Source organism: Astyanax mexicanus, chromosome 4, assembly GCF_023375975.1.
Source record: "Astyanax mexicanus isolate ESR-SI-001 chromosome 4, AstMex3_surface, whole genome shotgun sequence".
NCBI lineage: Eukaryota > Metazoa > Chordata > Actinopteri > Characiformes > Acestrorhamphidae > Astyanax > Astyanax mexicanus.
The window spans coordinates 6,030,269-6,051,092 of record NC_064411.1 but is presented as its reverse complement, the minus strand read 5'-3'; the positions used below and the strand labels follow the sequence as shown (position 1 = coordinate 6,051,092).

General features: G+C 36.6%; 3 protein-coding genes across 7 annotated transcripts in view; 1 reads left to right on the top strand and 2 right to left on the bottom strand.

Moving 5' to 3' along the window:
- Window positions 1–12,692, top strand: part of LOC111190810 (NLR family CARD domain-containing protein 3) — a 31,342-nt gene extending 18,650 nt beyond the window's left edge. Inside the window, exons 12-14 of the mRNA XM_049478439.1 lie at window positions 5,732–5,905; window positions 7,300–7,346; window positions 11,833–12,692. Coding sequence (XP_049334396.1) covers window positions 5,732–5,905; window positions 7,300–7,346; window positions 11,833–12,410 — 799 coding nt within the window. The 3' untranslated portion in view covers window positions 12,411–12,692. The remainder of the gene's footprint in view (window positions 1–5,731; window positions 5,906–7,299; window positions 7,347–11,832) is intronic.
- LOC125801167 (zinc finger protein 484-like) overlaps window positions 1–20,824 on the bottom strand; it is a 634,928-nt gene that overhangs the window by 494,068 nt on the left and 120,036 nt on the right. The gene's annotated exons all lie outside the window — the stretch shown is intronic.
- Window positions 1–20,824, bottom strand: part of LOC125801331 (zinc finger protein ZFP2-like) — a 75,362-nt gene that overhangs the window by 39,956 nt on the left and 14,582 nt on the right. The gene's annotated exons all lie outside the window — the stretch shown is intronic.

The following is a 20,824-nucleotide window of genomic DNA, read 5'->3' as shown; positions in this document are numbered from 1 at the left end:
CTATGAAAATAGAGAACAGCAGAGGAGAGAGTGGGCATCCTTGCCTAGTTCCTCTGTGCAGTGTGAAATTCTGTGATATTAGTCCGTTAGTATTTACTGTGGCTTTGTGTCACCTTTCTTCTCCTGGCAGTTGTTTCTCCCGGCCGTAGACGGGAACCAGTGGAACCCGCAGTTCCTTGGGCTAGAGTCAACTGCTCTAGGGTGATACCCACTTTAACCGCACTCGGTTTCTTTCAGGAAGAGTCACAGGAGTCTAGGGTGAGTTCCCAAGCGCTTCTCTCATTTATTAACAGTTCCAAACACTCCAAAAGAAAGGTAGCTAGCATTCAGAGAACAGAGGGGAGAGCCGTAGATGTAACTGGTCTAACACGAGGCGGAGAGAGAGAGAGAGACGAAGCAGCAGCCACCTAACCCTAATTTTCTCCTCAACACACCCTGCCGCTGCCTCCGCCAAACTGATCTAAACAGAATATAGTGCGCTTAACATACATTGCTTAAAGGGACATGAACCCAAATCTGGTAACATTTGGGTGAAGTGTAGAGAGTTTTAATCCAATCTATAAATGATTCTCCAAAACCTAGTTAATGTAGTGTAGTGAAAAGGAATTTCCAATTAACCTTATCGAAAGCCTTCTCTGCATCTAAAGTGACTATTGCAGTTTTTGACTTATGGACTGTTGTGTGATGTATCAGATTGAGTAGTCTTCTGCGGGAAAGCCATCTGGTCCTGGTGCTTTGTTATTAGGCATCTTACGGAGGGCTTTATGGAGTTCTTCTGATGTTATTGGCTTTTCTAATATGCTTTTTTGTTCTTCAGTTAGTTTGGGTAGGTGTATATTATTGAGGAAAGTGGGAATATCTATTGGGTCTGGATCGTGTTCTGGTGACAATAGATTTTTATAGAATTTCCCAAATACTTGATTAATTTTATTTCATGTTTGGCTGATTAGTCCGGTCTCATATTTGATTGATGGGATTGTTGTTTTTTTCTTTATGTTTTACTTGGTTAGCTAAGAATTTACCAGATTTGTTGTTGTGATTAAATTGTTTATATCTTAGTCGTTGCATTAAAACTTTAGTCCTCTTTTTATAAGTTCATTATACTGTGATTCACATTCTTTTAACTCTTTTTTTTAATTTTATCTGATGTTTTTTTTTTATCATTTCATTTGACAATTCCCTGATGTTGTAGATTAGACTCATTTTCCGTATCTTTCTTCTTCTTACAGGAAGAGTAAGAGATGATTTTGCCTCTTAGTACTGCTTTCCCAGTTTCCCATAGTATTGTTGGTGTGGTTTCTGGAGCATCATTTATTTCTAGGAAAGATGTCCATTCTTTTTAATGTAGCTGTCAAATTCTGGGTCTGTAAGTAACGAGGTATGTATTGTGTGCCATAGTTAATCTGTCTATACATGGGTCAATGATTGAATTAAAGTCACCTCCAATTATAATTGTGGAATCTGATATATTGTTTATATGGTTGAAAAACTCATGAAAGAAAGATGGGTTATAAATGTTGGGGCCATAAAAACATGCTATTGTTAAGGGTGTGTTGCTGATGTTGATGTTAATTATGATGTATCTACCTGTGTCTGATATAGTGGTGTTATGTGTGAAGGGGATTTTTTTGTTTATTAGTATTGATACTCCTCTTTGTTTGGAGTTATAGTAGGCTGAGAATATATGGGTGAATTGTGGTGATCTGAGCTTATGATGATTTGTTTCTGATAGATGTGTTTCTTGTAGTAAACAAATGTCTGCCTTTAGTGAAGTGAGATGGTTTAGTACCTTGACTTGCTTAATCTGTGTCCCGATACCACGTATGTTCTAGTTTATAAATTTAAGTGCAGACATGTTGTGATGTACGGATTAATAATGTTTATCAATTATATGATATGAATGTGCAGATGTTTGAGGATATTTTCTGGTGTTTGGGGGATGGAGTGTAAACAAAAATGCATTTTTCGGATCTGGGATATATAGTAGTAATAAAATAGAGGTTGGTGCAAGAGATACAGAAAGGAGTGATTAAATGCAAACAAAGTAGAAGAGACATAACATAAGATAAAAAGTGTTGGATTTGGTGTGACATACATGTTATCACATTGAGACGTTGCATGCATTAAGTTATTCCTAAGTGGTTTCTTGTGATTTTTATGGGATTTTGTGAACGGATTAATGTGCGTGCATTAGTATATTTGCGGGTGCGTGTGTATTTGTGCGTAATGGATGGATGGATGGATGAGGTGGCATGAGGAATTTTAATAAACAAGTAAATATTAACAAAATAAAAAATATAGAATCATAAACAACGTCCTTTGGTCTATCTTGCACATGTTTAAAAATGAACATTATAAATATCATTTTTGTAATTTTTTTACATTTTAGAGTAAAATTCTCATTTCCTCAACATGTCCATATCAGAATTTCAGTACATTGTTTGGAAATTTTAATATTTAAACATTTAAAACAAAATACTTAAATGCATTTCATACTATAAACACTTTTAGTAAATAAACATAAACGATTTTACATTGAAAAGTAAAAACAATAAAATTAATAAAGAAAAGGAATGTGTCCAACACTAATTTTCTCATCCTCCGCAACAATTTTCAATCATTGTTTAAATCCACAAGGAACTTACATTTTCAAGGCGTTTTCAACATTAGGGAAGACATTGGCCATGACACTCAAGATGGCTACCATGTAAGCAGTTCTTCTCATATGTTTCTGGATAAAAGTTAAAAGATTGCTCATCAACTTGTCTGCACGACTTTTTCATTGTCATTACCGATATATTGATATAAGTTTTGAGCCTACAGTTTGAAGTTACAGTCTGTATTTTTGATTATAATATAGTATATTAAGGTCTAAATGGACACTGTATGTGAAAATTTATCTAGCCCTCATGGTGCCTTTACAGTTAGCATAAAAGTTTAAAGTCACTCATCCTCCAACCGAATTCTCACTTACCGCTACATTTCAATACCTGTTGCGGTAATGAGATGAACTGTTTTGGTAATGAGAATTTGATTAGGAAGCATAATACAGATGCCTTTTTTACTTCCTGATTGTCATAACATGAGCGTTACCCTGAACATTTTCTCCAGTAGACCATTCTAACTTAGCTATTGCAAACCACCAGTAGAGGTCACTAATGTTCCGTCTTATCTGGCCTGACACTAAATCTAATTCCGTACACAGAATTAGATGTTAGACCACATAACCAGAGAGCTTTTTTCCATCTTTGATATATTTTATTGTAATATGCGATGTGTATTTGTTTACAGGCAGGTAGCTATTGAGGAAAGAAAGGCAGCAGCAAAAGCAAGGCTGTCAAAGTTTAGGGAGAACATTTACAGCAAGAATTACAACATTTAGAAAAACACACACACATACTCAACGACACAGACAGTTGTTCCAGCTGGAGTTACTTTCACATGATATTATTTGTGTACAGTCCATTCTATGGAATTGAACAAAAACTGGAATGGATATCATAATTTCATATTTGCTATTTCCAGTGGGAAAATACAGACAACATGTGATCTGACCAAAAAGTACCATGACAAAAAGAAAAAGCAATGGAGGAAAAAAAGTCAGCCAGATATTACAGCACTGACATATGCCTGACATATGGGCAAAACACAAAAAAAAAACTACGTAAATGACTAAAAATAAAAGTTTGGTCTTAGTAGGCATACAATGCTGGATGGTGCATAAAGATAGAAAAGATTTCAGAGTTTCTGAGAGGTCTTTCTTTGACATTTGCTGAATGGTTTCCAATAGTCAAGTGAGCTGTTTTATTAATGAAGGTGCTATAGTCTACATGAAATATTCTTTTGATATGCAAATGTTTGCATTGTAAATTGTCTTAAATAATATGAAATGTTCTTGAAAATCAACATTCTTTTCATAATGTAGCATTGTGTGTAAGTGTAAGCTAATCAGTCTTAAACCCTTGCTTAACTGTAAATGAACTGAACTGCTTAACTTTGATAAAAAAAATTGCATTTTTATCATATATTTGATGTCATATCACATTGCGGTAATGATACATTTTTGTGGACTTCATCTATAAAATGCTAATAAAATATGCAATAAAATGGAACAAATGTTCTGAAAATAATATTCATAGTAAGTTTAGACCTTAATCTTAAATCCTCAAAAGGAAATTTGTCGTTAAATGCATTTTGCAAATTTTCATACTGGATGTCCTCTGAATCAGGATTTTGTGAGAATGACCCGAGTAAGTGGGAGTGGAAGACAGAGAAAGAACGAGAGAAAAAGGAAAGTTTAGGGGAAATATATATATTGTGATTCGCCCCTGGGGTTAGGGGCGTGATCACTGTGACCCGGAAGGAGGAAGCACAGTAAAAGGAACCTTTTATTGGTTTAAAGGTCCTCCACCACACCCAGAATAAACTCAAAAGATCGTGCAACGAGAGCGCAACGCGCATGAGAGAGAGACAGATAGTGCACAAATGAAAGCGCTCGGGGGGAGAGAGAGCGCTATTTAGTTACAGTTAAAGAAATTTAGAACAGCCATACTGAATGTCCTCTGAATCCGGATTTTGTGAGAATGACCCGAGTAAGTGGGAGTGGAAGAAAGAGAAAGAACAAGAGAAAAGGAAAGTTTAGACACAGTGGGGTTTTAGAGTTCAGTAGTTTCTTTTAAATTTTAAATATAAGTCTGTGCAGCCTCAGCCCTCAGCTCCCCAGTGAAAATACTCTCTGAGTGAGGGCTGAGGCTCAGTTTACATGCCTGTCCCAGCTGGCTGTTTAATCAGTCCTGATGCAGACCAGCTGGGACAGACAGGGCTGAGCGTTCCTGCGTGGGGTGGACCCCCGGTTCCCCCGCCTCCTCACGCCACAATATACATTATGGATCAATTTTATGAGGTTATTTGAGTATTGACCTATATGTTAGAGATCGCGCAACGAGAGCGCACTGCACATGAGAGAGAAACAGAGAGTGCACAAACGAAAGCGCTCGGGGAGAGAGAGAGAGAGCGCTATTTAGTTACAGCTAAAGAAATTTAGAACAGCCATTGAGTTATGTTTTTGTCACAATATAGCTGTCCATCAACATAAAGTTTGTCGCACAACATAAACTTTTGGCACAAAATTCACTCCATAATATACCCACTATAAAAACTTCCGTCTCACGAAAAACGAGTGCAATTAATCACAGCATTTTGGTAGGTTTAATTGGATTGCATTTTTTTATCGATTGACATCACTAGAAATTCTACATGTATAAATGTGTAAATATTCAGGTGTTTACAATGATGATAACAAATCACACAAGAAAAAAGTGTTTGACGAAAGTCAGAGTATACCAAACAAACAAATAGTCTTCTGCAATCGTCTTAAGAATGTCCAGCTTAAATGAACATTTGAGATACATCACACATTGATTACAAAATTGTGATGCACGAGCAAAAACAATTTTAGCAAAAGTTAATATGAACTCAATTATTTGGTCCACATCAATGCTAATGCTGTATTCACAGAGATGCTTACTGTTGAGGTTTGGGGTTCATGAATTTGTTAATCTGTGTCAAAGCGATAAAGTTTAGTTTTCTATTTTTTTTTTTCGATTTTGAAGTGTTATTTAAAAAAAGAGACTTACTAATATCAAAGTGCCTTATCTTCCTCAGTCTGCAATGTTGTCTTTCTTTCTTTCTTTTTTTCTGTCACTCACACATTCTCTTGCTCTGTCTGCAGATTATCTGGTTGTATGATCACAGAGAAAGGCTGTTGTTCTCTGGCTTCAGCTCTAATTGCGAACCCCTCCCACCTGAAAGAGCTGGATCTGACCTACAACCACCCAGGAGAGTCCGGAGTGAAGCTGCTTTCTGACAGACTGGAGGATCCACACTGCAAACTGGAGAAACTCGGGTAGGTCTGAACTGATAATTATATTATCAACTTATTGTAAGATAAATATTGTTGTACATGTTGTACATTTTTGTCACTCTCGATATTGCCTGTTGTGCTCTTTCCTGTGTGCGCGCTGTGCCTCACAGGAAAGCAAAGTGTTGAGAAAGTTACGGGTTAATTCTGTGAAACATTGCATTGTGGGACCTGTAGTAAATCTAGTTGTAGTCACCAGGTAAACATGGTGGAGCAGCATGTAACCTTCATTCTGTCATTCTGTCTTATTTTTGTTTACACAGCCACTGTTAATTGTTTTATGCCCAAGCTATCTGCACTGAATGCCAAGTACTTCACTGTAATTCTGTTTTGGCTCATCTTTCTGTTGGTAAAAAGAACCAAGGTTTAGTTTTAACTCCAGAACAGGTGAAAACTTCAGTGATGGAGAGCTGCCCTGAGCATCGAGTCAGGAGAAAAGTTACAAGATAAAAACTGATCCCCACTAACTTTATACACACTGAGAGTCAAGCACCCCAGCAACCAGCCCATGTCTTTATGGTAAAAATAATCAGTGACTGCAAAACCAGAATCCTTTCTGAACACATAGGGCCCTAACCTACACCCTGTGCAAGGTGGTCTTGATGCTTATTGCTATCTTACTCCCACCAACAGTATATTTTCATGCTCTTCACCTGTCTTGTTTAAACAGCAATGGTGATTTTGAATATATCTACGCGGATGAAAAACATTGGAAAAGTCCAGGCAGCTGTGCCATTTAAATAGCAATATGCCAAAGTCAGACCGCACCTGGCTCTTATAGGGAATGGCAAGTGACAGGGTGATTGGTTTATTTCACGATACATGGTGCACGGCTGACAGCTCACCTACGGATCACTAAAATAGAGCCCTTAATTTCTAAAGAGATCCGATTAATGTGATTGAGTTGGTTTGTTGGCTTTATTTTAAAATGTTGCCTTTGTTACATTTAACATTTTTGAAGTTTTCTAATGACCAGTGGCATAAAATAATTTTTAAATCATGATAAAATACTTTTTGCACAACAATTCCTTGAAAAATGTATGGTCCAATAAAAACAGTTGTTGTGACAGGAGTACACTCAGGTATGAATATGAATGCAAAAAACATACTTTAGTAAAGTTTAACCCTTTCCTGCAAGCCCACAAGAAACTGCCATTTTATCTTATTTAGAGAAGTTAATCTTCCGTTTTTAATCTGATTTTATGCAGTGTGCATTGCAGTTCCGTACTTTACCACATGAGGTCACTAATTTCCGCTCTCTCAAATGTTCGCTCGTTTTCACGCAAAGTATTTCTTTATAAATCAGTTTCTAAAAATCTCACACTGTGCTGATCTGTGTCTGTGTATGTGTGTGTGTGTGTGTGTGTGTGTGTGTTTAGAGTGGAACATGGAGGGAAGATCCGAATCAAACCTGGATTAAAAAAATGTAAGCTCTCTCTCTCTCTCACACACTACAAACAAACAATACACACACACACTCGCATACACACATACACACACACACATACACTAAAACAAACACTACACACACACACACTACATACACCCAATACACACCCAAATACACATACAATACATACACTCAATACAAACACACTACATACACACATACACTGTATACAAACACTACACACGTACACTACGTACACACAATAAACACACACACAATACACACAAACACTACACACACTCAATTAACACTACACACACATGCACACTCTAAATTAACACCACACACACTAAATATAACACTACACACACACTAAATATAACACTACACACACTAAATATAACACTACACACTAAATATAACACTACACACACACTAAATATAACACTACACACACTAAACATTACACTACACACACACTAAATATAACACTACACACACACTAAATATAACACTACACACACTAAACATTACACTACACACACACTAAATATAACACTACACACTAAATATAACACTACACACACTAAACATTACACTACACACACACACTAAATACACACACTAAATATAACACTGCACACACACTAAACATTACACTACACACACACACTAAATACACACACTAAATATAACACTACACACACACTAAATATAACACTACACACACTAAATATAACACTACACATTAGGGATGCAACGGTACAGTGTGGCCACGGTTCGGTTCGTATTGCGGTTGTTGGGCCACTGTATCGGTTCGGTTTCGATATATATCAATATTATCTAGCTCCAACATGCAGCACGTTCAGAGCCAATTAATAAAGTCACAGATTAATTCAAATCACAATATCTATTATGGAAGGAGCACTTATTCTTACCATTAGTCAAAAACAGGTAACTGAATCACACTGTGCTTTATCTGCTGACTGTCTTTTACCTTGATTATCAAACTCAATGCTGAAGCCAAAATGTCCCGAACAGTGGATTTATAAGATGACGGCGCCTCTTCAAATATCCTTTTCTCCGTTTAGCGTTCACTGGCCCTGATCACGCAGCTGAGAAAGTTTTGTTTAATTAGTCCTCAAATCTTCAGCGTTTGCCTTCAGAGCTGATTTGCTCCTGGAAAATTCAGAAAACAGTCTGATTGGTTGTTGCACGGTTGTGGAGAAACACGGCGATAGAAGTAATCTATAAAAAACTATCAACTATAAAATATAATATACTTAAAATCTGCACAGTAACTATAAGTTATTATTAGTTATATTTATATCTGACATTTATAAGGATTTAAATTTCTGTTCAGTACACAGACTTAATAACTGTAGCTTAATATAGCAGTTATAGGCAAGGGCGTAGGAGCGGGCTTGATATTGGGGGGGACACATTTGCGAATATGAACCAAAGCCCACACTACAGTTTCCTAGAACAACATTTGTGGAATTATTTTTTATCACAAATAATCATTTTTTTCTGTATTTTGTTTATAATTAGTTACATCCAATAAAAGGTGATTTTACAGCCTAAACATGTTACTCCACATTACATTTACTGTTGTTAGAAAAAAATTATGCATGCAATGTCTGAATTATATACATAGTACAAAAACTGATCAGTTATCACCTAATATTTAAAATAATATAACAGTATTTGTTATTATTATTATGTATTGTATGTCAATTCTGTTGTATATTTACATTTTCTTTGGTTCCTGCGCTTTTAATTTGTTTTTACTGAGAACACTTCTTTCTACTGAGAGAATGTAACTACGTTTCCTAGAGATTTTTGGCAGAAGTTAATATAAACGTCAGAACATGTGGTCTTACTGTGAACTACATATGAACAGAAGTCAGGTTAGATCAGTGTTTCTTAACCCTGTTCTTACATATTCTACTGCATATTAACACTGTTCTGCATATTCTACAGCTTTCTCTGTTTAAAGGCACTTTAATAAAGTAAGTGGTGGTATGATGCGTCTAATAAACTGCTGGATATACATAATGATTAATTTAGGCTCCACAGGGGGCTAAGAGATTTTAACAGGTAAACTCAATAAATGATTGTTTATTAGCTGATCAGTTGGATCTGATGGAAAACACAGTTTTAGGGCAGTGATGATCAGGGTTAAGAAACTGCTTTAAACTACCAACATTACCCAGTGTTGTACTAAATTCTGTCTATCCTCTACATCCAGCTTCTAGCTAACTGCAATCCTAAATTAATAAACAGTTTGAAAATGAAATAGTGATTAGCTGATCAGGTACAGGTCAAGTTGAACATTACGTAGATAGTTTTTTTTTTCTTTAATCTTGACTCCCAATCAAGGTAATTCCAAAGTTAAGCTAGCTCACTAACACAGCTGCAGTTTATTAATCACAGTGGGGTTAAACTGTGTGCTGATTCAGAGACGTGTATTTTTTAACCAGCTATCAGAAACATATCATCACAGTTTACATGATTAGATACCGTTACCTTTCTTTTAGAAAAAAAAATCACCGTATATCCATATCTTAAAATCAGCTGCAGCCGATTCTGAGACCTCCACGCGCCGCAAAAACAGCAAGCTGATTGGCTGTTTCTCCTGAGAGGCGGAACTTAATTCCGAACCGGCTCCGTGATTGGTCCGGTCTGTCTCCTCATTAATAGCACAGCTGAGCTGAGCGAAACAATATCATTTTTGGGGGGGACAAATCCACCTGTTTCTAATATTGGGTGGGACATGTCACCCCCCATCCCCCCCGGTTCCTACGCCAATGGTTATAGGCATTCTGCTGTTTGAGAATTTTAACAGATGCTTATTCTCACTCAAATGCTGGAGTTTTAGAAACAAAAAATTAAAAGAGGAAAGCACTTTGACTGAACAGGAATTTATTTTATTTCACAAACATTTGAAATACACAGAAATATAAAGCTATATGTTAGCGTTCGTTTCTTATCACCAGGGCAAATTTATTAAAATATAAAATATATTAATTCGTTAACTAAAATCTCGCCCAGCGCTCTAAAAAGCTGCAGGCACACGCAGCGAAGTTTGGCAGTGTCCGCACGGTGCGGGATTACCTGTTTTCTTAAAGAAAAATTGTTTTAATAAATAACGACAGATCAAGTGTAGTTTAAACTGCAAAACCATGATATAAAACTCAATATAAAAACACCACTGTCATATAACCAAGAGAGACATCAAATAATATAAAACTAAAATAAGATGAGTGCAGAAAAGTTAATTAAATATTGTCAAATATAAATAATAGCTTGAGGTTTTGGTGATCTATTTCCATGTTTTGAAACTGAAACTTTTATTACTATCAGGCTTTTTATTCAGATTTGATTTGGTTGATTTCAATTAGTTTTTTTAATGAGTTTATATTTTATATTACTTATTTATTTTGTTTATTTTTATTATTTTATTTATCAAAATAGTTTATATAAATAACTATATCATATTATATATTTTTTTTCCCATGATTCCCATGTTCTTAGTTTATTAATATTAATTTTATAATATCTTATTATTTTTATCATTTTATTTTATTTTCACTACTGTTATTTTTTCTTCATAAAATATAATTCTTTACTTTTTATGTGTCTTTTTTGTAATCTTTTTCAAATGTCCTATTTTTCCTTTTTTACGTATATATTTTATTCGTCTAGAGTAAATGTCAGTTTTTATTTCTATTTTTTTTTATATTTTTTATCTGTTTTAAACTATAATGCTCAGCTGCATTGTAAATGAGGATCCCCCTCCAGTGTAAATAATGGTTGATTGCTTGATTAATATTCAGTGTTGTAAACCCAGTTTTTACATAAACAATAAAGAGAATAGAGAATAAAATAACATTACTCTTCTCTTATATGAGCTGCTGGTGAATCTTCACAGTGTGACGGCGCAGTCCCCCAGCACGCGCTCAGCAGCCCCCCCCCCTGGCCATGGGCGGGGCATGTACAGCGGGAGAGCGTTTGTTCACTCTGTTAGTGCGCACCCAAATACCACCGTCCATCCGGGTGTATCAAACCAAACAGACCAAACCAAACGATTCAATAAAATACAGAGAACCGTCGCATCCCTAATACACACTAAATATAACACTAAATATATCACTAAATATAACACTAAATATAACACTACACACTAAATATAACACTAAATATAACACTACACACTAAATATAACACTAAATATAACACTACACACTAAATATAACACTACACACACTAAATATAACACTAAATATAACACTACACACTAAATATATCACTAAATATAACACTAAATATAACACTACACACACTAAATATAACACTAAATATAACACTAAATATAACAAAACTACACACTAAATATAACACTAAATATAACACTACACACTAAATATAACACTACACACACACTAAATATATCACTACACACACTAAATATAACACTACACACACACTAAATACACTCTGTGTGTGTTCTTGTGTTCAGACGGCTGTGATTTCACTCTGGATTTGAACACAGCGCAGCATCGTCTCTCTCTGAGTGAGGAGAACAGGAGGGTGGAGTTTAGAGAGGAGCTGCAGTCGTATCCTGATCATCCAGAGAGATTTGATGGGTGGTCGCAGGTTCTGAGTAGAGAGAGAGTTACTGGACGCTGTTACTGGGAGGCTGAGTGGAGCGGAGGAGGAGGAGCTGCTGTAGCTCTGAGTTATAAAACCATCAGCAGGAAAGGAAGAGGATCAGACTGTTGGTTTGGAGGGAATATAAACTCCTGGAGTCTGTACTGCTCTGATAACAGATACTCTGTTCTTCACAATAATAACAGAACTGATCTCTCCACTCCTCCCTCCGGCTGTAGGAGAGTAGGAGTGTATGTGGACTGTCCCTCCGGCACTCTGTCCTTCTACAGAGTCTGCTCTGATACACACACACAGTCACACACACCCTCACCCTCACACACTCTCACACACTTACACACATTCTACACCACCTTCACTCAGCCCCTCTATGCAGGTTTTAGGGTTTATGGTCCTGGCTCCTCAGTGCGTCTGTGTAAGATAGAATAACCCTGTGTGTAACAGAGATTCGATGTGTGTGTGTGTATGTAGGAGGGAGAATGTGTGTATAAATATAAGTAAATATTTTATATAGATGATTTTGTCATTTTTTCCAGAATCTGTTAATTGTTGTTTTATTTTATTGTAAAATTGGTTCATATTAATAAAGCTAAATAAATGAAGAAAGGTGAAGAGGAGTCTGATGATTTTTTGTGTGTTTGGTTTGTGTGGTCAGATTATGGTGGAAGTTGGAGTCGAGTTTGGTGGTGTAATTAACATTTCTGTTTTTTGGTCTTTTGCTTGTTGTAGTTTCTCGTCTTGTCTTGTCTATGACACCATCTGTCCCTCAACAAAGCTGCAGTACAGTCCACTGAAGTCCTGCGTCATCCTCGTATGGCTTCCGTGTCTAAGCGTTTTTTTTCTCTATGAGGAAAATAAATGAGCTTTTTAAAAACTGTCCTCTATCACATTCTGTAGTAAATAAATATGTTCAGAACCCTGTACGTTTTATTCTGTGTACATTCATCTCCTAAACATCACTGGATCCTCTGAATTACGAGATAGTTAAAGAGTCGTAATGAGAAAATTTTGCTTTAATTTTTTTCCTCTAAAAATTTAAGAAGTTAGCTTTAAGCTAATGCTACAGCGCAGCTGCAGAGATCAGCAGGGGACTCTTTTCAGCGCAACACCAGCGAACTCTGTGCGTATGTTTACAGCATATTTACACACAGCTGATCCAACTAATGAACTAACTGCTCTTATTGAGGAGAGCTGAGAGTGTTACAGCAGGAAATCAATAACCCAGCAGCACAGATACCTCTTTTCCACCAACAAAGTGCTGGTGCTGGAGCCGGTTCCGGTTCCTGCGAACCTTTTAAGAACCGGCCCGTGTTTCCACTGCTTTAAGGAGTTACTCACTAAGTACATGATTGTACATTAGAGCTGTTTGGTGCTTCTGGCTCATTGTTTTAGTAGTTTTACATTAGGTATTTTATACTTTATGGCTCTTAAGTTAGCGGGATTAGCTCTGTGGTTCTGGAGTAACTCTGTCCTTCTAGTTTTTCTCCTGTATCACTCAGCGAGTGCAGGTAGTTAGTTGATTAGTTAGTTAATTAGTTGATTATTTGTGTCCGGTGTGCTCTAATAAACTAATGACCATAACTAAATAATAAACCCTGCGGGGAAGCACTACTCCTGAACAGTAAAAGCTCACTTTCTCTTATTATCTGCATTTTAAAGCTCTAACACAGTCTACACTGCTCAACATCACCATACACCAGACTGATAAGAGTTTTCACCTGTTTAAATACTTTAATGATCCTCCGTGAAGAAGAAGAATAATCTAGAACGTGATCTGGCCGAAGTTCGCTGGTGTTGCACAGAATGCGGCGATATTTAGGAGTAAAATGTACACAGAATAAAATGTACAGGTTCTGAACACATTTATTTACCACAGAATGAGACAGAGGCCATTTTTTGAAAAGCCCATTCACTTTTCTTATAGGTCTGAACCTTTTAGACACTGAACCCCAAATATGGGCATAAACAACATGGAGCCGACTACAAAATGATGTCACGCCTTCAGTGGTCTATTTAAACCCTTCTGGCCCACCATTAAAGGTAATATAAAGGTTAGAATGGAGCCTATTTATGAAAATATATTGACAAAAAATTACCCATAAATGACCTTCAATCCATTCAGATTCAGAATGAACTTTTAAGATCATCTCCCCAATAAAGCGGTTGAAGCAATGCTAAAGATGTGTGAGTGGATCTATATCTATATGTAATAATAATAATAATAATAAATATAGAAACAAAGAAATACACTGGTTATTAAAGTCTCAATAATTGAGTAGGCTTATTATATATGTAATATATTTAGCTTTGCTCAGTTTGATGAACATAAGATGAAGAAAAGTAAACAGTGCTGGAAAAAAAGAAAACATCTCTCCTCTTTTCTTTACATTTTGTTGATTCTGCTTCTCCTTTTTCTGTTCCTTTTAAAAGAGAGCGTTTGTAATGGTTATCAAACAGGATTATTATGATAATAATATAAAGCAGGAGGATCAGAAGGAAAAAAAGAAGTAGATTTACGCTGGAGGCTGAACAGGAGAATCTTCTCCTCTGTCAGAAACAGCGCTGAGCTCCAGAACACAAAGAACATCTTCATCAAGATCTGCAGGATCTTTCCTCCCCCCCGATACCTGATTCAAAAACAGCATTTCATCTTAAAAATATCAACTTTATAAACACTCACAACCAAATGTGTAGGAGCGGGTGTTATATTGGGGAGAAACATTTACTTAAAAAATAATTTAAATCCACCTTATAGTGACTTACAACAACATTTACAGAATTACAGTTAATCACAAATAAATAAAATATATTTTTATCTGTCCTCCTGTTTATTATTAGTTAAATCCAACCAAAGGTCTCTTTACAACCTAAACATAATATTCCACATTACATTTACTGTTTAAAAAGGACGTACGTGTGAAATGAGTTCTTGCACCATTTTAAAAGTCAAATGTAATGCTTTTTAAGACCTTTCAAGACCTCAATAAATATAATTTAAGATAAAGACAAAAATATAGTCAGAATTTCTTTGGTTCTCTCTCCGGTAAAGTTAGCTAACTTTCTGCTGACGTTAGTATGTTAGCTAACTCGCCACTAATGTTCGCTAGCTCTCTGCTATTCTTAGTTCCATTCCTAGTAACGTTAGCTAGCTCGTTTAAGCTACCTAAAGTTAGTACGTTAGCTAGCTTGCTGCTAACATTAGTTAGCTTGCTGCTAATGTCAGATTTTAATTTAAGTTATTTTAAGACTTTTTAAGGACCTGCGGAAACCCTGTATACATATATGACAAAAACTGATCACCTAATATTTAAAATAATATAATATATAAAACAGATTTGCTTATTATTATTATTTTGTATATTTATACGATTTATTAACGATGGTGTCCTTTTAATAAAAGAATGTAACTTAACGTTTCATAGAGATTTTTGGCAGCAGTTAATATAAACGTTTGATAACCCAAACCCCAAAACTCGTTTTTATTGCAGTATAATGTTATTGTTACGATTCATTGCTCTCATTACTGACATTGAGTGTAAAGCCAGTGTTGTGCTGAATTCAGCACCCCCGCCAGGAAAAGCACCCTCTCTCAGGAGCGCGCACCAATGTTAATTTCGTTGACAAATAATTTTCGTCATAGTTTTTTTCCGAGACGAAAACTAAATAAAAACAGCATAAAAAATTGAATTGAGACGAAATTAACTGACATTTTCGTCAACGAATAAAAACGAGATTAAAAAGTTTGGCAGGGACGACATCCAATCAGAACTGATTTACTTTTAAAGGTAGGGCCAGTTAGGAAGAGATCCAATCACAACTACTTTAGTGAAGGTGGAGATGCAGGAAAAGAGCGGTTGTCATCCAATCAGTGTGGGTCTCTCAGTACCCATGGTCAGATACAAAAAATATATTTAATAATATACATTAAATCATATATAAATATATTTCACATTCAAACATCAACAATATTACACAACTGGTTAATAAATGTTTAATTTTCATAAGTGTGTAGTTAATAATTCAAGGGAACTGATGAAAAAGCATTTACATTTACACCCTTTACATTTTAGTCGACTAAATTGACTGTAATTTTAGTCAACTATATTCTTATGATATTTAATCGGCTAAAACTAGACTAAAACTATGACTATGACTAAATCCAAATCAAAATTTGTTGTCAAAATTAACACTGCCTCATCCACATACCCAGGACTTCATCAAAGATCTTGTAGAGGCCGGGAACGTACGTCACGACACGACACGACACGACACGACAGTTTAATCCGATGTCTTCGTGGAACACTCACATTCTCTAAAGGAGAAGAATGAGGAACATCACAGGACCTGCAATTTCTCAAAGCTCCATCTGATACCAGTTCTTTTCTCTCCAGTGCTGGATACAAAGAGATTTGCACTGTTACAAATGACTGACTTGTTCTGATCAGATCCGGTAAAAAAGGACAGGAATTCTACTGCAATATATAAAGATCTTCAGGTCCTTTTTAAAAAATTAGCATATTGTGATAAAGTTCATTATTATGTCTGTAATGTACTGATAATTAGACCTTCATATATTTTAGATTCATTACACACAACTGAAGTGGTTCAAGTCTTTAATTGTTTTAATATGGATGATTTTGGCAAAAAAGTAAAGAAAAAACTAAAATCCCTATCTAAAAAAAAATAGCATATTTCATCCGATCAATAAAAGAAAAGTGTTTTTTATACAAAAAACAGTCAACCTTCAAATAATTATGTTCAGTTATGCACTCAGTACTTGGTCGGGAATCCTTTTGCAGAAATGACTGCTTCAGTGCGGCGTGGCATGGAGGCAATCAGCCTGTGGCACTGCTGAGGTGTTCTGGAGGCCCAGGATACTTCGATAGCGGCCTTAAGCTCATCCAGAGTGTTGGGTCTTGCGTCTCTCAACTTTCTCTCCACAATATCCCACAGATTCTCTATGGGGTTCAGGTCAGGAGAGCTGGCAGGCCAGTTGAGCACAGTAATACCATGGTCAGTAAACCAGTGGTTTAGGCACTGTGAGCAAGTGCCAGGTCCTGCTGAAAAATGAAATCTTCATCTCCATAAAGCTTTTCAGCAGATGGAAGCATGAAGTGCTCCAAAATCTCCTGATAGCTAGCTGCATTGACCCTGCCCTTGATAAAACACAGTGGACCAACACCAGCAGCTGACATGGCACCCCAGACCATCACTGACTGTGGGTACTTGACACTGGACTTCAGGCATTTTGGCATTTCCTTCTCCCCAGTCTTCCTCCAGACTCCAGCCCAGGTCAGGCGCTTCTGCCGCTGTTTCTGGTTCAAAAGTGGCTTGATCTGGGGAATGTGACACCTGTAGCCCATCTCCTGCACATGCCTGTGCACGGTGGCTCTGGATGTTTCTACTCCAGACTCAGTCCACTGCTTCCGCAGGTCCCCCAATTTCTGGAATTGTTCTCCACAATCTTCCTCAGGGTCCGGTCACCTCTTCTCGGCAGCGTTTTCTGCCACACTTTTTCCTTCCCACAGCCTTCCCACTGATGTGTCTTGATACAGCACTCTGGGAACAGCACTATTGGTTCAGAAATTTATTTCTGGGTCTTACCCTCTTGCTTGAGGGTGTCAATGATGACCTTCTGGACTGCAGTCAGGAGGGCAGTCTTACCCATGATTATGGTTTGAAGTGAGTATGGAGTAATGAACCAGGCTGGGAGTTTTTAAAAGCCTCTGGAATCTGTTGCAGGTGTTTAGAGTTAATTCGTTGATTCAGATGATTAGGTTAATAGCTCGTTTAGAGAACCTTTTCATGATATGGTAATTTTGTGAGATAGGAATTTTGGGTTTTCATAAGCTGTATGCCAAAATCATCAGTATTAAAACAATAAAGACCTAAAATATTTCAGTTGGTGTGCAATGAATCTAAAATATATGAAAGTTTAATTTTTATAATTTCATTATGGAAAAGAATGAACTTTGTCACAATAAGCTGATTTTTTGAGAAGGACCTGTAGTACATTTATTAGTATATTTGATATGTTTGAAAAACAGTTTTTGTTTGTGGTTTTATTTGAGTTTATAATAATCTGTAGAGTATAGCCAACCAATTATCTAGACATGAACAATTTCAATATGTTTATTAAACAAAATCACATCAAATACAATAAGTCAGTTGTATTTATGTATTGTGGCAAATAAAATGCTCATTAAACTTTATTAAGATACATTAGGAACAAACAATTGAAAGCTAACTTACCAAGGAAAACAGTGGAACAGTTAATAGAAAAATGTACTGTCCTTTAAGGCTGACACAGCTTAGGTGACCTTTTGTTGTGTGGCCTCTGAGGTTCTGTGCAGGCGGGGTCCTTAGGCACAGATTTTTCAGGCATGTGTTGGTCAACTTCGGACATGGGGTTCTACAGACCCTTTGGTGCATGTTGGGTGATTTCATGATTGCATATTTCTGTTGAAAGTGACCAAGACAAGAAGTGTTCAGGTTCAGGGTTCAGGTTGTAGCAGTTCAGGTAAGTTATTAAGGGAGCACTGCTGAAGGTCAGGGTGTGTTTCTCACTGGATTCTGAGCGTGTCAGACAGCAGTTTGATGAAGATCTTCTGCTTCATGTTGCAGCTTTGGCAGCGATGAAACACGGTGTGATGATCCAGGTTGTCCTGTTTGTTGCTGCAGATTGAGAACTTCATGACTGCGTAAACTGAACCGGTAACAGAGTTCACCGCTGGCACCGGGGTGCTAATGGCCGTGTCAGAGACTAGCAGGTCTGGGATTTTCTCTACCGCTGTTGAGAAGGGTGTGGTCAGCTGGACTTTTCCCTTGTTTGGGCAGTAAGGAGAGCATTTTGGATCAAACTTATTCTTCATATAAGGTGCAATATGCAAACGATGGATTATTCTGAGCTGAACAAGTTCAAGTTTTATTACAAACTGACGTTTTCTTAGCTTGATCCCAGATCTCATTCCAATCATCATCAAGTAAAACAACTGACAGCTCTCTCTCTCCCAGATCTGCTTAGGGTCATCTGTATTGGTTTCAGAAGTTAAACTTACAATTAAGTAAAAGCCAGATATCTGTTTCTAATCTGGACTGTTCAGGACTGCTTTCTCTATGTCAGATAATGTAACCATAGTATTAAGAGTGGTCTTTCTATTAATAAAAGTTGTAAAAGTTGTAAAAATCTAAAAAAATAAATAAATAAATGCTCTTTAGTCAAATTAAATTTCTCAGCAAGTTGTTCAAAATACATTACTATATTAGTTGACTCTCTAAATATATCTTTTACACGACATATACCCACACTCTTCCAATGATTAAAACCTGGGTCTGTGTGCCCTGGCATGTACGTATATTATTAGGTTGTGTTGATTGTTAAACAAAAATAACATAAAAGCGTCTACTCACGTTCTGTGCCTTCTTGAGATTTCCTCCTCTGATTTTGTAATAGCATCTCTTTTTGTTGCCTTTACCAATTTCTTTCTTGCCATTTCATAGGTGTCTACTAGGGCTGCCACAAACGATTATTTTTATAGTCGACTAATCACCGATTATTTTTTATGATTAGTCGACTAATCGGATCATACGTTAATTGAATATAAAACACAGTTTATCACAATAGAATGCAGCTGCTATTATACAACCAACATTAGATTTCAGCTATATGCTAACTAAAAATAAAAACAATTAAAATCATAGTTCATTAAACCTTTAATGAAATATACAGCTTGTTGTAACAGACAATTATTTTACTGTTTAGCATAAAGTGTAAACAACTGTGTAAAATAAGGATAAGGCACTGGCATTTATGAAACATCTCAACCGTGAGGTTGTTTGAACTATTATGAAAAAAAAGTATATTAATAAAAAATGCCTCTCTGTCCAGATATTGTGTACATTACCGTACACAGGGCAGCGGTCTGCACAGATCTGATTGGCAGAGGAGAGCGTTTGGTGATTTTACACCACACATGACTGATCTGTGAGTTTACTGCACCGAAAAGCACTGAAAACAGAAGCCACTGTCAGAATGAAATCCTTCTCTGTAGTTTATCGGTTTGGGACGGCATTTGTGACAACGTCTGGGTCCGGATCCGGATCGCGGTCCGCCTATTAGTGACCTCTGTTTTAAAGCTATCAAGATGAGTAAGTTAAGTACTAAGTTAACGCTCTGTTTACGCTAATTTTAGCAGCTAAATAGCAATTTAGCTTCTTCGTCATTTAATCAGCCACAACATGCCTCCTTTTCAGGTGCTCGTGCATCGCGGTTGTGCTGCCGAGGAAGGCAAGTTCTTCATTGCAGATATTGCATTGCACGCGTTTCACTTTTATTTTCTTGGTGATCCCACACTTTTGAGTTCTGTAGCGGGGTAGCCATGAAACCAGAGCCTGTCTGTATAATGTCCTGAGATGTCGTCCACTACCTACCCCGGTTTCCACTACTGCGCATGTGCGTCCAGGACAGAAAGGCAGTCGCAGCAGTTTGGAGAGAAAAACAAAGAAAAAAAAAAAAACGACTAATCGACTATTAAATTAGTCGTCAACTATTTTAATAGTCGACATAATCGTGACTAGTCGACTAATCGTGGCAGCCCTAGTGTCTACATATAGAATATAATAACAATAATTACATTGAAAGGTGTCAAACTATGAACAACTGAACTTTTGGAGTGAAGTGCAGTAAGTAAGTAAGTAAGTAAGTAGTCACATATATATTTTCAATACCTTTACAAGGTATTCACCCCAGTTTTCATCTGGTTCTTCTTGGTTTACCACTGCTGACTTCACACGATTTGGCTTTTTAAAGGGTGGTCAGAACGATATTTTTTTGGTCTACACTC